The sequence below is a fragment of the Gadus macrocephalus genome, chromosome 5, assembly GCF_031168955.1.
Source record: "Gadus macrocephalus chromosome 5, ASM3116895v1".
Taxonomy (NCBI): Eukaryota; Metazoa; Chordata; class Actinopteri; order Gadiformes; family Gadidae; genus Gadus; species Gadus macrocephalus.
Window position 1 is genome coordinate 10,554,126 of NC_082386.1, and position 12,422 is coordinate 10,566,547.

General features: G+C 43.2%; 1 protein-coding gene across 2 annotated transcripts in view; it reads left to right on the forward strand.

Annotated features, from left to right (window-relative positions):
• Positions 1 to 12,422, forward strand: part of fsip1 (fibrous sheath interacting protein 1) — a 29,374-nt gene that overhangs the window by 687 nt on the left and 16,265 nt on the right. For both annotated transcript variants that reach the window (XR_009525778.1, XM_060052194.1), the window contains exons 2-7: positions 266 to 356; positions 591 to 757; positions 1,794 to 1,872; positions 2,465 to 2,574; positions 3,125 to 3,247; positions 6,331 to 6,492. Coding sequence is in view for 1 of the 2 variants with exons in the window: in XM_060052194.1 (XP_059908177.1) it covers positions 266 to 356; positions 591 to 757; positions 1,794 to 1,872; positions 2,465 to 2,574; positions 3,125 to 3,247; positions 6,331 to 6,492 (732 nt within the window). In the remaining variant the exon portion in view is untranslated. The remainder of the gene's footprint in view (positions 1 to 265; positions 357 to 590; positions 758 to 1,793; positions 1,873 to 2,464; positions 2,575 to 3,124; positions 3,248 to 6,330; positions 6,493 to 12,422) is intronic.

A 12,422-nucleotide genomic window follows, 5' to 3' on the forward strand; every position in this document is an offset into this window, starting at 1 on the left:
AAAGCATTCGCACTCCATCATGAGGACACAAATATTTTTTTAATTCTAAAGCGGAAACGAGAGCTTAATGAGGCTGAATTAACATTTTATTAATTTATTCATTCCGCGATAAAGAACGTCCATCTGTACATTATCTCGCCTATTCCATTTTACACCGAATATAGCATGCGGTAATTGACCAATCAGAATCGAAAATTCAACAAAGCCTCTCAATAAACCAATATAAAGGAAATTTTATATTGGTGGTTGCACAATCTTTTATTAGGTATCCACGATGACCTTAAATGATGATAACTACCTTGAGGATGAGCCAAGTACAAGCGAAAGCAGTCTCTTACAAAATCATACGGACGAAGGTTAGTGTACAGTAGGTAGACAGTCTCAAGTTTCTAAATTATAAAGAGAGGAAAGTATACCATTATTTTTACCATGCATGTGCCTAGCTGTATTTCTCATCCCATGCACGATCAACTTCATGTCCATTATATAATTTAAGTTTACAATTGGTATTCCTATAGGGTTTATGGAGATCCAAAAATGAACCATAATGTATTTTTCAACTGTAACATGCACATGTGACATTCTTTCAGATGCCAAGGCTATGCCTACTAACAGAAAACATAGGGATTGTAAAACTCAAGAAGCACTGGTTGAAATGGCCAGATTGGACTTTGTCTTGGCTGCATCTGAACTAAAGCTTAACCAGGTTAAGTTACAAAGGAAAGAATGGAGTCAAAAGCGTTGGAGCGAATACATGGTATGTAAACAAATTGTGGTTTTAAATAAGTTATTTGTCACTAGGCCTCTTTCTCAGGTTTTGGCCTTAATTAACATACCCAAGGTAGATATCACAGCAACTACAAGGGCTATAATATGTAATCTTGATACCAAAAGAAAGAGGGTTAGGGTTACCATAGGTTATCATCGATGAGATTGATATGAAAGTGAAATAATGAATGTGGACAACACTGGGTCAGAGAGAATACAGTTAAAAAGCAGCCATTAATAGAAGATATTATACACGCTTGAAATACATTTCCTGTTTTAGGGTGAATACCACCTAGCACTTTAGCAACTGGTAGCACATCGCACAACATCTAACCTGTTCCAATAATTGATGCTAATAAAGGGAAGTAGGGCCAAGATAGATAGCAAGGGTTGAGTAGAGGTAGGTTAAGCCTGAGACTCTAAATATAAACAATAAATTGAATGGAAACCATTTAACCCCTCTATTTAACGTCAGGGCAAATTTAATTGAATGAAAAAAGCCAAGCCATTTTAATTGCGGCCCCAAGATGTCAATAGAGAATGTGTTCTGATAGAAGGCAATTTATCATTTTTTTAAGAAAAGGGGTCATGAAATACATAGCCCCTTTTCTTACATGTTTATTATTTAGTTTGGTGTTAGAATTGTGTTTAATTTTGCCAGCAATGAAGATTGATCCATTGAGAATTGAATCGCTTTAGGCTGTGTCACATGATGCTTTCTTAATTCTTGATCTACACTGTCTGTGCTAAACTGTGTGAAGATATTGACAATCTGTGAAGGCTACATTTGTTTATCTGTAATTATAAATTAATTTCACAAACACAAAATGCCACATATCTTGCAAATACATTAAATATTTAAACTCTTAATTTTCATTTTTGGAATTGTTGCATATATTTGTCGATTTTTTTTTTCACACAGATTGTTGATGTTTGTATACAGATTTCAGATGTATATACGTGTTGTCAATCTTTTCACACCAATAATATTGCTACAAATCGACCCTATACCACCCCGATGGCAGAGTATACCAAGGACATATGAATCTACTGCCGAAGCTGAAAACACAAAGTCGTTTTTGGCACTGGAAGCACCTCATCAAGGTATGGATACTAATTGAAAAGTTTTCCTAAAATGTAATTTTTGTGTCATATTTTGGCCCAAATAGATATTTGTGTTTAATTTGAGATTTAAAAGTGGAGGTAGACTGTAAACCCATCTTTAGAACTCAACCTTCTGATGAGGTTGAAATATATAACAAATATGAGGAGCAAAGTAAGATTGTACAAATAGAACTCAATAGCAAGTCATAACACGTTTGTGATTCTGTCTAAAAATGAAAGTTTGGAACGCCTCACAGTGTTCTTGAATCAGTTTAAACTTTTCAACACTTGATGGCGCCAGCAGCAAACGAAACTGCCACCTTGAGCTGGGAAGAATGCCCTTTACTTTTTATCCCTACAGGAAGTAGGGATAAAAACCATTTATAATGGTTTTGAGTATTAGATTCAGCTTCTTTTTTTTTTCAGCTCTGAATGCAGTCATCAAGAAACATCCAAACACAATCACGTTTTTGCAATGAGACAAACTGACATGTGTGCTGCTTCTCCTGTCTCTCCTTTATTTCTAGATGTCAGCACTAGCTACTGGTAATCATCATTTTTTCCTATATTTTAAAGATGTATTTTCTGATAGGTAAAAAGAATATGACCCATTTACCAGAGGTAGATGATTCTCCCCACTTCACCCCGATTGCCACTCCCCAGGGCAAGTGCAAGAAAGACTTTGTGAAGAGAAACATTGAGGTATGTCAATGTTTCACAGAGGGCAGGGGGAGCAGTGCCTGAGTTCATCACGTGACCAGGTACACATTTCTATTGCTGTTTGTTTTCCCCTCAGTGGAAAGTTGTGGAAATCTATATGTATGTATCATATGTGACAGTCATGTGTTCCAGCGAACGCTAGATAGTGTAGACAGGTCACATATGGATGGATAGATAGATTGATAGAGAGATAGAGTACCTTTGTTTTCCCCATAGGGAAATGTGTCGCAGCAGAAATTCACATAAATGACAAAGAACACAGAGAACAAAAAACATAAAACAATGAGGAAGGTAAAACGACAGAAAAACATATTTCAATATATATACAAAGACGGGAACTACTATTATACTATTACTAGATCTACTATTCTAGATCAAAATTGAATAAAAACTAGAATTTTAACATCATGGGGAGATATTGATAGTTTTGTGGGGAAGGGAGCTGAAATGATCTGGGAACTTCAGAATGTGCGCGATGTGATGGATGACCTTCAGCCCTCTGTCCTTCTCATCGGTCCGTGGAACGTGTTAGCTTGCCGGGGACGCTGGAGGCCCTTATCGGATGACACCAGCGGAGAAGGCGCGGCTGGCTGAGCTCCTCAAGGAGTCCGACGAGGAAGAGGAACCCGCTCTCGGAGGAGCCGGCGACCAGGAGGTGGGCTGGCACGCAGTGCTGATGGGCAACATGTGGGGAAGGATGAGCGCATCTCATTCTGAAGTTTTCCTGTACTCTTCTTCTTTCGTTGTTTTGTAATCCTTTCACATTGGCAAGGTGTGTAAGTGTGTCGTTCGGGAGCTTGAATGTATCCTTTGAAGGACTCTGCGGTGGTTTATCGTTGGCATGGGTTACTCTGTTTAGGTTGCAGGGTGGAGCAGATTGAGGAGAATAAAGGAAACCGTGTGTGTTGGTGTACGGCCCTTCAGTTAGGAGAGGTCTCTCACGAGACCCACCATGAGCCAGCACACCGAATTACTATATATATATATCGTGGCAACACGGCACGGTGAGCGAACCACCTCCTCCCAAACAGGACACCATTTTTGGAAAAAACAAAAAGGCACCATTAATCCTAAACATAACACAAAGTCTCTGAAAACACAAAATAACGAAAATCCTGGGAGTAATCAACGGTCCCATCCTTCGTGGGTGGAATCCTGTCACCCACGAGGACCGGTCTCTCCGTACAGGAGCCACATGGCTGGGAGAGCCCTGAATGAGTGGAGAAGCAGGCTATTCAAGCCCTGCTTCTCCACCTGTTCCTCAGGTGCTCTGCATCTCCTTAATTGGCCCGGGCCGGGTTGCCACAATATATAAAGACGGAAACTATCAAAATGGAATAATACCAGAATGTTAACCTCATGACAAGATATTGCTAGCTTGACGCAAAAACAAATTTGCGTCAACGTCTTTCCGTCTGACGGAAAAAGGAGAAAGGATGGGTCACAGTGGGACCACCAACATCTTGCAAGAGAGCCCTCCCACCTGGAGGGCCTTGTTCCAACACACACCTCAACTAGCTTGGCGCACCTATCCTTGAATACTTTTCCTTCTTCAACTCTTGGCTTAGCTGATCTCTCCCCTGGTGGCGGTTGAGTCCCCTTTGAAAGCACAGGGACGGAAATGACATTGGGAAGGTGGCTCATGGTCCTAGACCAGTACTAGTCCTGCATATCGTTGCGTTTAATGGAACCCCAATCAGCTGTGCCCACCCTTCACCAAATCTGCCAAAATACTTCTTTACGGTATCGCTCTATTTTTCAATGTTTTCCTTGACTGCTGAAGCGAGGCGGCGGCCCTTGTGGTGTCAGACACCAAACCGTCGAGGTTGCAGATGCTCTGGGTTCTTTCGTTGGCAAGAGGTTCTCTTCCTGCCTGCTGTTATCTCTCATATAAATGGCATCAACACAACAAGGCTGTATTTATGTCACGGCCCTGCAACTTGGCTGTTAAAAGCGCTCCCTTCTGCTGACCCGTCTTAGACCTTGGCGAGAGTCGACACCAGACTTACCGTTCTGAACGCTGAGGAAGGGAACGTCCACCAATTGCCCTGGTGTGAGTCACTTAAACGTATTTTCCATGGTACAATGTTATTTTTTACAATTTAGTTAATTGCTCTTGAAATCTGACCAGTCCCCATAACAGCCCCCATGAAAAGGTAATATAGTCAGGGAAGTTTTAGTATGCTTGGTCGGTGTTGCTCCCCTCTTAAACTTCTCCGGTCTCTCCTGTGTCGACTGAATAGGCAAGCACTCTTCACTTAACGTCCAATCTATGAGGGTCACATGTGTAAATAATGAGTAATATTCAGAGAGAAACAGAGCAAAGATGAAAATTGGAAGCTAGCCCCACTGCTGTGTTTTGATAATTGACATTTGTGCATTTAGACTGCAGCCTGCTGGACCTCTGTGACTTATTGATCACCATGTGATTCTGGAGGCCAGAATCATTTGTGGCCAAACACATTTTGTTCCACTGTGGTTTATATTACACCATCTTTTAGCTTTTGATCTGAAATTCCTCTCACTCATTTCCTCTTTTGATCTACAGCAGCCATCAAAATGATTTAACGACTGAGGCATGAATGAAATGAATGGTCCTTTTAAAGATCACAAAGTTTGACTTGAGTTGACCTGTTGAACCTGGAATCCACAATGAGCTCTTGTGTTAGGTTAGCATGATAAACTGACCACAGGGCCCTTATCACCAACAAAAAGGAAAACAGGCCTGCCATGATTCCTGCCAAGGCCTTTTACAGACCCATCCGTAGCATCGCGCTGATGTCTCATCTTGGCTGGCCCGTGCAGTTATGTCAGCTTCCTAGGCCTTCCTTTTGAGAGCATGCTCTGCACCAGAGGACCGTTACACAACTCCTACCTCACTGATGTAATCCCCCCCTCCCCCCCCAGATGAGCTCATGGTCCACCCTCTGGATTCTCATGATACATCCACAGCACTCATTGTGTGGAAGGAGCGATTGTTCAACTTTTTTTTGCTGGTACTTGGCAGCATGCTTGGCAAGCTCCGCGGCGTCATTATCGCTCTCCGTTTCCACCGTGCAGAGGAAGGGAATGCCGGGTAGAGGAGTCCGACAACGACGCTCTCCGGGGGAGATGGCCATCGTGTGTTTTACAATCAACGCTTGGTTGAGCAGATGGGTTGGTTATGCTCGAGTTCTGCCTGCCAGGAAAATCACCTTCTGTGTTCTTCCTTCTGTGTCATTCATTTCCAGGAGTTGTGTTTATTATGTTTATGGGTTGTCTAGTAGCTAGGTAGGTAGGTTGGCAGGTTGTTTGGTAGATAAATAGATAAATCACCAGATAGGTTGGCAGGTTGTTTGGTAGATAAATAGATAAATTACCAGATATGTTGGCAGGTTGTTTGGTAGATAAATAGATAAGTTACTAGATAGGTTGGCAGGTTGTTTAGTAGATAAATAGATAAGTTACTGGATATGTTGGCAGGTTGTTTGGTAGAAAAATGGATAAGTTACTAGATAGGTTGGCAGGTTGTTTGGTAGATAACTTGGCAGGTAGGTAGGTAGGTAGGCAGGTCGGTAGGTTGGCAGGTTGTTCAATAGATAACTTGGCAGGTAGGTAGGTAGGTAGGTTGGCAGGTTGTTTGATAGATAACTTGGTAGGTAGGTAGGTTGGTCGATTTGTGGGTTGGGGTTGGGCAGATACAAAGATGGACAGATGGATAAACAGAACAATCTTTTTCTATACCTTTTCCACCGCTAGGGAGATCCATTTGTGTCGTCCTTCGCCACGAGCCACGCCTCCACCCTGGAACCAGCGGACCTGGAGCGCCAGAGACACATCAAGTACCAGCTGAGCCTCCTCGGCCCGCTGGGCCCGGCGGAAGACTTCTTCCCCGTCTTCCTGACTGGCAGCGAGTCTGAGGTATGTGTACAGCGGCGCCCCTCCGCACCATGCCAGCTCTGAGTTCACTCTCATAGGGTCCTCCATTAACTTCTCTTCCTATTCACCAGCCAGGGTCATTAGGCCTTATAACAAGGTCAGCGCCGCGGGGTGCCAAGGGAAGTCTCCTATAAAAGCATTGGTTGTAAATTACCTGGCAGCCCCCCTCGCCGTAAAAAAGGAGAGAGTCGATCTTTGCAGTAAATTTGTTGCTGTAAACACAGTGTGTTTCCATAGGAGGAATTATAGGCTTTCGATGCATCATCTAGCCCTGGAAAGCTTTGTGTTGGAAAATACTCGTCGGTACATCGTTATACAATGTGGCTGTTATCAAGGTTTACCCAGGCGAAGGCATTTTCAGACCCTATCCATGGCTACCATATCACACTATGGCCTTTGTATGTGGGAATACCTTGCTTGGGAGGCATTCTTTCCCAGATTCTTTGTTAGACTCTATTAAGCGAAGGAGGTGACAAAGCATCAACCGGCGTATATGTATTTTCGTCGATTTCGGCACCAATATCCAACATCTTAGCGGGGACTTGCGGCGGCATTAATGTCAGCAAATATCAACAGATATCGCTAACATTTCACATGAGAAGTGAGGGTTGACCCGGCAGCACCTCAGTCTTTGGCTGCACGGCCGTAGATATAGATACATAAATGAACGATTTATTTCAGACTCTGTTGTGGTCTTGTTCCTAGACGTGCGCTCATGTACTATCTCATTCCCAAAGGTTATCTCACTACACATTCACGATCCAGATGGTAGACTTATCCTTGCCATAGATTGCCAACAAGAAATAAAAAATATGTTTTTTCCTGGAGTTGTAAAACCTTTTTTTCCTTTACAAGGACATTTTGTGAACCCAGTGTCCCACTTGAATTCTCCTGGATATAGTCAAGGAAAATCTGATGTGCAGCGGGAATCTCAAACGACAGCACTCCATGTGTGATTTTGAACCCTGAAGTCATGTGCTAATTTCTGTTGCTTCATATCTCCTTAATTTATTTCATTCTGTGTACTGTCAATCTATAATACTATGTGGGTATGCTGTGTGTATACAATCGAGTCCTATAATTTATAAATTCTTCGTAAGGTGCTGTAGGTTAGATGCAGGATGTAACATGGCTCTTGAAAGCAATGTGTTGGGCCAGGCATAAACTCCACATAAACCATCCTGCATCTGTTCTATATCAATGTGGTCACTTCTGTTGATCCCTCAAACAACACATTTTCCGCCCTTCTGTTTCTTCCACTTTTTTCCGCTACAACTTCACTGAAGGTCACACCTGCCAGGCTTTCAAAGAAACTGTTATTTTCCCTGACTTAAATCATATTTCCCTCGTTAAGCCTACATTTAAGGCAAACTACGCTCGCGATAAATCAGGGTTTTTACAGCCATTTGGTCAATCTGTGCCTCTGTTGCGGGGAATCCAAAAGGTGATCGTAAAAAGTAAATACGCATTTGTTATGCGGCGGCGACCTCTCTGCTCGGCACCAGTCGCCCTCCTAATTGAAACCGTTTGCTTCGGTACTAGCGCCTCAACCACCTGCCTTAAATACACGTCCACATCAAAACCCAGCGCTGGAGTAAACAAGAGGGAGTGTCGAGCGCTGGGGTTTCCAAGCCTCGTCTTGTGCCTGTGTGATTTAACCGTGGCACGGATCGCTCCGAGGTCGGCCTCACTGGAAGCGTCCTCTGGGTGCCTTCGCTCTGAGACGGATGTACTATCGCCGGTGACATGCAAAAAGGTAGCGATTAAGCACGCTCCAGTGCGCACAGGGATGATGAGCCGAGGCATAAACCTGTGACGCGAGAAATTTGGCTTCATATTATCTTCCCCCCCCCACCCCCAGCCCCGGGAAGGCCACGGTTGATGTGCAGGAGAAGTAAGCCATCAAGCCTGTGCGTACGCCTGTGTGCATTGACTTGGTCTGGGAGGGTGGAGTGAGTCTGTGAGGCTTGGCAGTGTAGTCTGCTGAGCACCACAGAGGAGAGGCAGCCATCCTCATCAGGACGTAATTACAGGGGTGGTAAAGGTGGAGGAGAGCCAGCTCTCGAACGGGCACAAGCCCTTTCATTTGGCAATATTAACACATGCACTCACTGCATTTACTGTCAGCTAAAATGACCGATGGGGTGTACTCTGCATTCGCTTATTATTTCACATCATGTTGCGCATAAGGATCTTGTTATTCTGGATGTGCGTTGGTTGGAACACATGTCGTTTACAATTTGTTTTGGTTGCAACAGGTGGATATATTCACCTGTTGCTGTTGTTCAAACTCATCTTACAATGGAACTCTTGGCTCACGAAGACCAGAGGAGCAACAGAAATTTAGGAAGCTCACTTTGGCGGTTTTACTTTTACGTTCTGTCTCTGATTTCTTTATTGTTAAGCACTGACAGAGTGACGGTTTTATACAAAGGTTAAGCAGCAAAACCACAATCACAATGATGTTGAACTTTCCTTATACTTGTATCTAATTACCCTCTTCCACCAAGTTGTCTAAGCATGAGGCCCACAGACTCAATAATCTCATCAGAGAGGATGGTTCTGTCCTGAGAGTGGAACTTGAGGTGTTGGAGGGGTGGATGCTGAGGCAACTGCTCAGTGTTGTGGAGAATACCTCTCACCCCCCTCAGAGACCTCCTGGGTGCACCAAACAATGCCAAATGAGGGCTTTTCTACCAGTGGCCATCATGCGTACATTACTTTTGAATATCACTTGCAACATTGCTATTATTACCTTTTTCAATATCATTGCTAATATAACTCAATTTCAGGTGCAATTTTACTATTCTTTACGTTTAGTTAATTTTGTCATTGGTAGTTTACTTATTTTACTAAATTTAACCTACTTTAGCCTATTAGGCACTGGTCTGAGCATTTACTTATTATAAACCTTATAATTATTAATCTATAATTATTGCTCTATCTTTGTTTGCTCGTTTTTTAGCAATATCAGGCATAATAATTTCCTTTCGGACACCTAAAGTTGTATTCTATCTTATCTTTTGTACATATTCCATCATGCCTCCTTGAACCTGGATGTTGTAATGTGCTGAACCACCCACGTTCAACTCCATTCCATGGCTGTTGTGCTTAAGGTTCTCAGCTGTCCCTTGGCACATGTTTCTTCCCCATAACTGCCTCAGAGTTCACTACTTTCGCACTCATTTTGTGGCTGAAACATTACAATCAGGTTCGTTTTTATGGATGCTATGATGTTAGTGCATCTCGTAGTTGTAAAGCATCAATATGGTGAGTCACAGCCTATCAACCATGGGAGTGAACCTAACACAACGTGGCTGACAGATTAAATACCACATGCATAGTAGAGCACGTCATCGTACACATAAATCAGATATCTCTGTGAAAGGGAGTCTTCTCTAGCCTTGTGTCATCCGAGCTAACGGTGTGTATTATTAATCGTCTTCCACAGACTTGTCTTGTATCAATGTCAATCATATATGTTATAGACCAGATATGTTTAGCCTTATGTAACTGAAAGGTAAACGTTGATGTGAATAGTTTATGTATAGCGAAGAGTCAACAGTTTTAACTTTTGTCTCTTTTTGCGGCATATCGTGGACCTTTACTGACGGCTCAGACATATAGTCCTGTTTCCATGTTAATGAAAAATATTTATAAAAAAAAAAATGATGTTACACAACAGGATTCTTCATCTCGCTTCTGGTAAAGACGTGTTGCCTAGCGTTAGCCTGCATAAAAAAGGACCTGACTTTATCTGAATCTGACTTTACGACAGCGTGATGCTATTCTTGTGAATACCCTTTGCCAGAGGAAAATGAGAGAAACATTTTGTCCCCGTCGTCCAGATAAAAACCCTTATTTTTTTACATATAAGAAAGAAGAAACTGTCCTTGTGTCTTTTCATTGGAAACACACTCGCAAAGAATCCACAAAACAAAATAAGAGTGAATCCGAGGAAGTCCTTTCTCCTGGCCTTCCGTCAATGATAATCGACTTAGCGTAGCATTGACATGCTAGTTCTATTAGCAGCAAAGCAAAACCTGATCTCATCCACCAAACAAACAGGGAAGAAATAAAACGCTGTGTGTGTGTGTGTGTGTCAGGGGCGTATTAGCCTGGCCCTCCCTCACTGCAGGACGAGGTCAGTCGGCTGGTGACAATTGAGAGCTCATGTAGTCATCTCGCGGCGTCCCCGTGGGGTTATTTTCTGCGAGGATCGTGTGGTCCAACGGTATATACCACACCCATGCCAGCCCAACCCTGTAATCCTCCCAGTGCCCTTGTTATTGTGTGCTCATAAGTGGTGTTATCCCGAGATGCTGGAGTGTTAAGAGTGCTCCAGGGGGGCCGGCTGGCCGTGCAGAGTCTTACTCATCCCTTTTGTCGCGCAGGCTTTGAATAGGACTACCAACTTGACACCGTGTTATTTGAACTCAAGCATGTCCACTACTTACTTACTAAAGAGTGTCTGAGTGGACTTTCTGGAAGCAACAGTTTGCTAATTCCTATTATTTATCTCCAATAAAATGTTATATATTTAGACTCTGACTTGAGTCTACTGTCCCCGTGGTGCAGGTGCCATCTGGATACAACCACTCCACCACAGAAGAACGGTGGCATAATAGTGTCGTTTGTTCTCATTGTTACCACCCCCAATGTTAGCACAGACTAGATAGCTGTGTGCAGCAGACATACGTTTAGCTTTCATGCAGCTGATGTACCATCATTGTCCATATTCTGTCTCGCTGACGATGTCCGCAACAAGGTGGGGGGGACAAGCATAGAATTACGATGGCCTTGTCCATGTCAAGGCAAACTTGCTCTGACACTAATGTCCCTTTCACAGCTCACTTGCGTCACAGCGCTCGCCACAGTGTCCGTCATAGCCCCGCAGCCGCATCACAGCCTTTGAGTCCCGCGTGCACTACGGTGCATGCTTGCAGTCGTGCTTGCAGTCGTATTGGCAGTCGTACCCTGGGTCAGGCCAGGTCAGGTCAATCGGGGACTTTGAAGATTGCTTTATCGCTTGCTTACTTCTCATATGATGCGTCATGTAAGGAATTCCGGTGGACCCTTTTCGTGCCGTCATTGAATTCCTGTTGCCAATGAAGATTTAAATGTGACTATGGAGGAAATGCATAAATATTTGTGTTTATGGTGTGAACTGCAATATGTCGAGCGCTAGTTTGAATCCTTCTCACGATTGGCCAATCTGTTATCGGTTAGGGCACCCAATCGATCACGACAGTGATATTTGTGGAAATCTTTGTCACGTAGGATGCCGGACTCTGCTCGTGCCGTCACTGGTGAGGCTCGGAGCGGGGCAAGCAAAGTGCAAAAAGATGCTTGGAGGTCTTTCATGTCCAGATGCTTTGAATAAACAGTGGAGATGAAGTAGTGTTATTCTCAAGCTCTCGATGTCCTGATTTTTTGACTGGTGCGTCATTGTCTGGCAAAAGACAGTGGCCACTCAATAATATTAGCAGGGTGCAAAAGAGTATTCCTGGATAGGATTAGATCGAGTAGACTCCTTGTGACCTTTGGAAAGGGGAAGGCTTCTGTGCAGAGGGTTAGGGTTGGGATAGCAGGCATCCAAAACATAAAAAAAACAATGATATTCACAATTGAATCTTAATAGCTTGAGTATGCATAACCTGAGGCAGATCAAATCTCTACATTTAATTTTTTTCCAATTTTCTAACGAAATACCGGAAACGTATATACCTGGCTGCCTATTAGTATGCTCTGTTGGTTTGAAGGATGTTTGATGAGGTGGAAAAAACGAGATCAACGAGATTACCCGAATGAAAAGCTATCATAGAATCCAGATGACCCACGAGTAAATCACCTAATAGGACAGGAATTTCCAGCAGACAACAAGCAGTTGTCCAGGAGGACAAAAGCAGCCT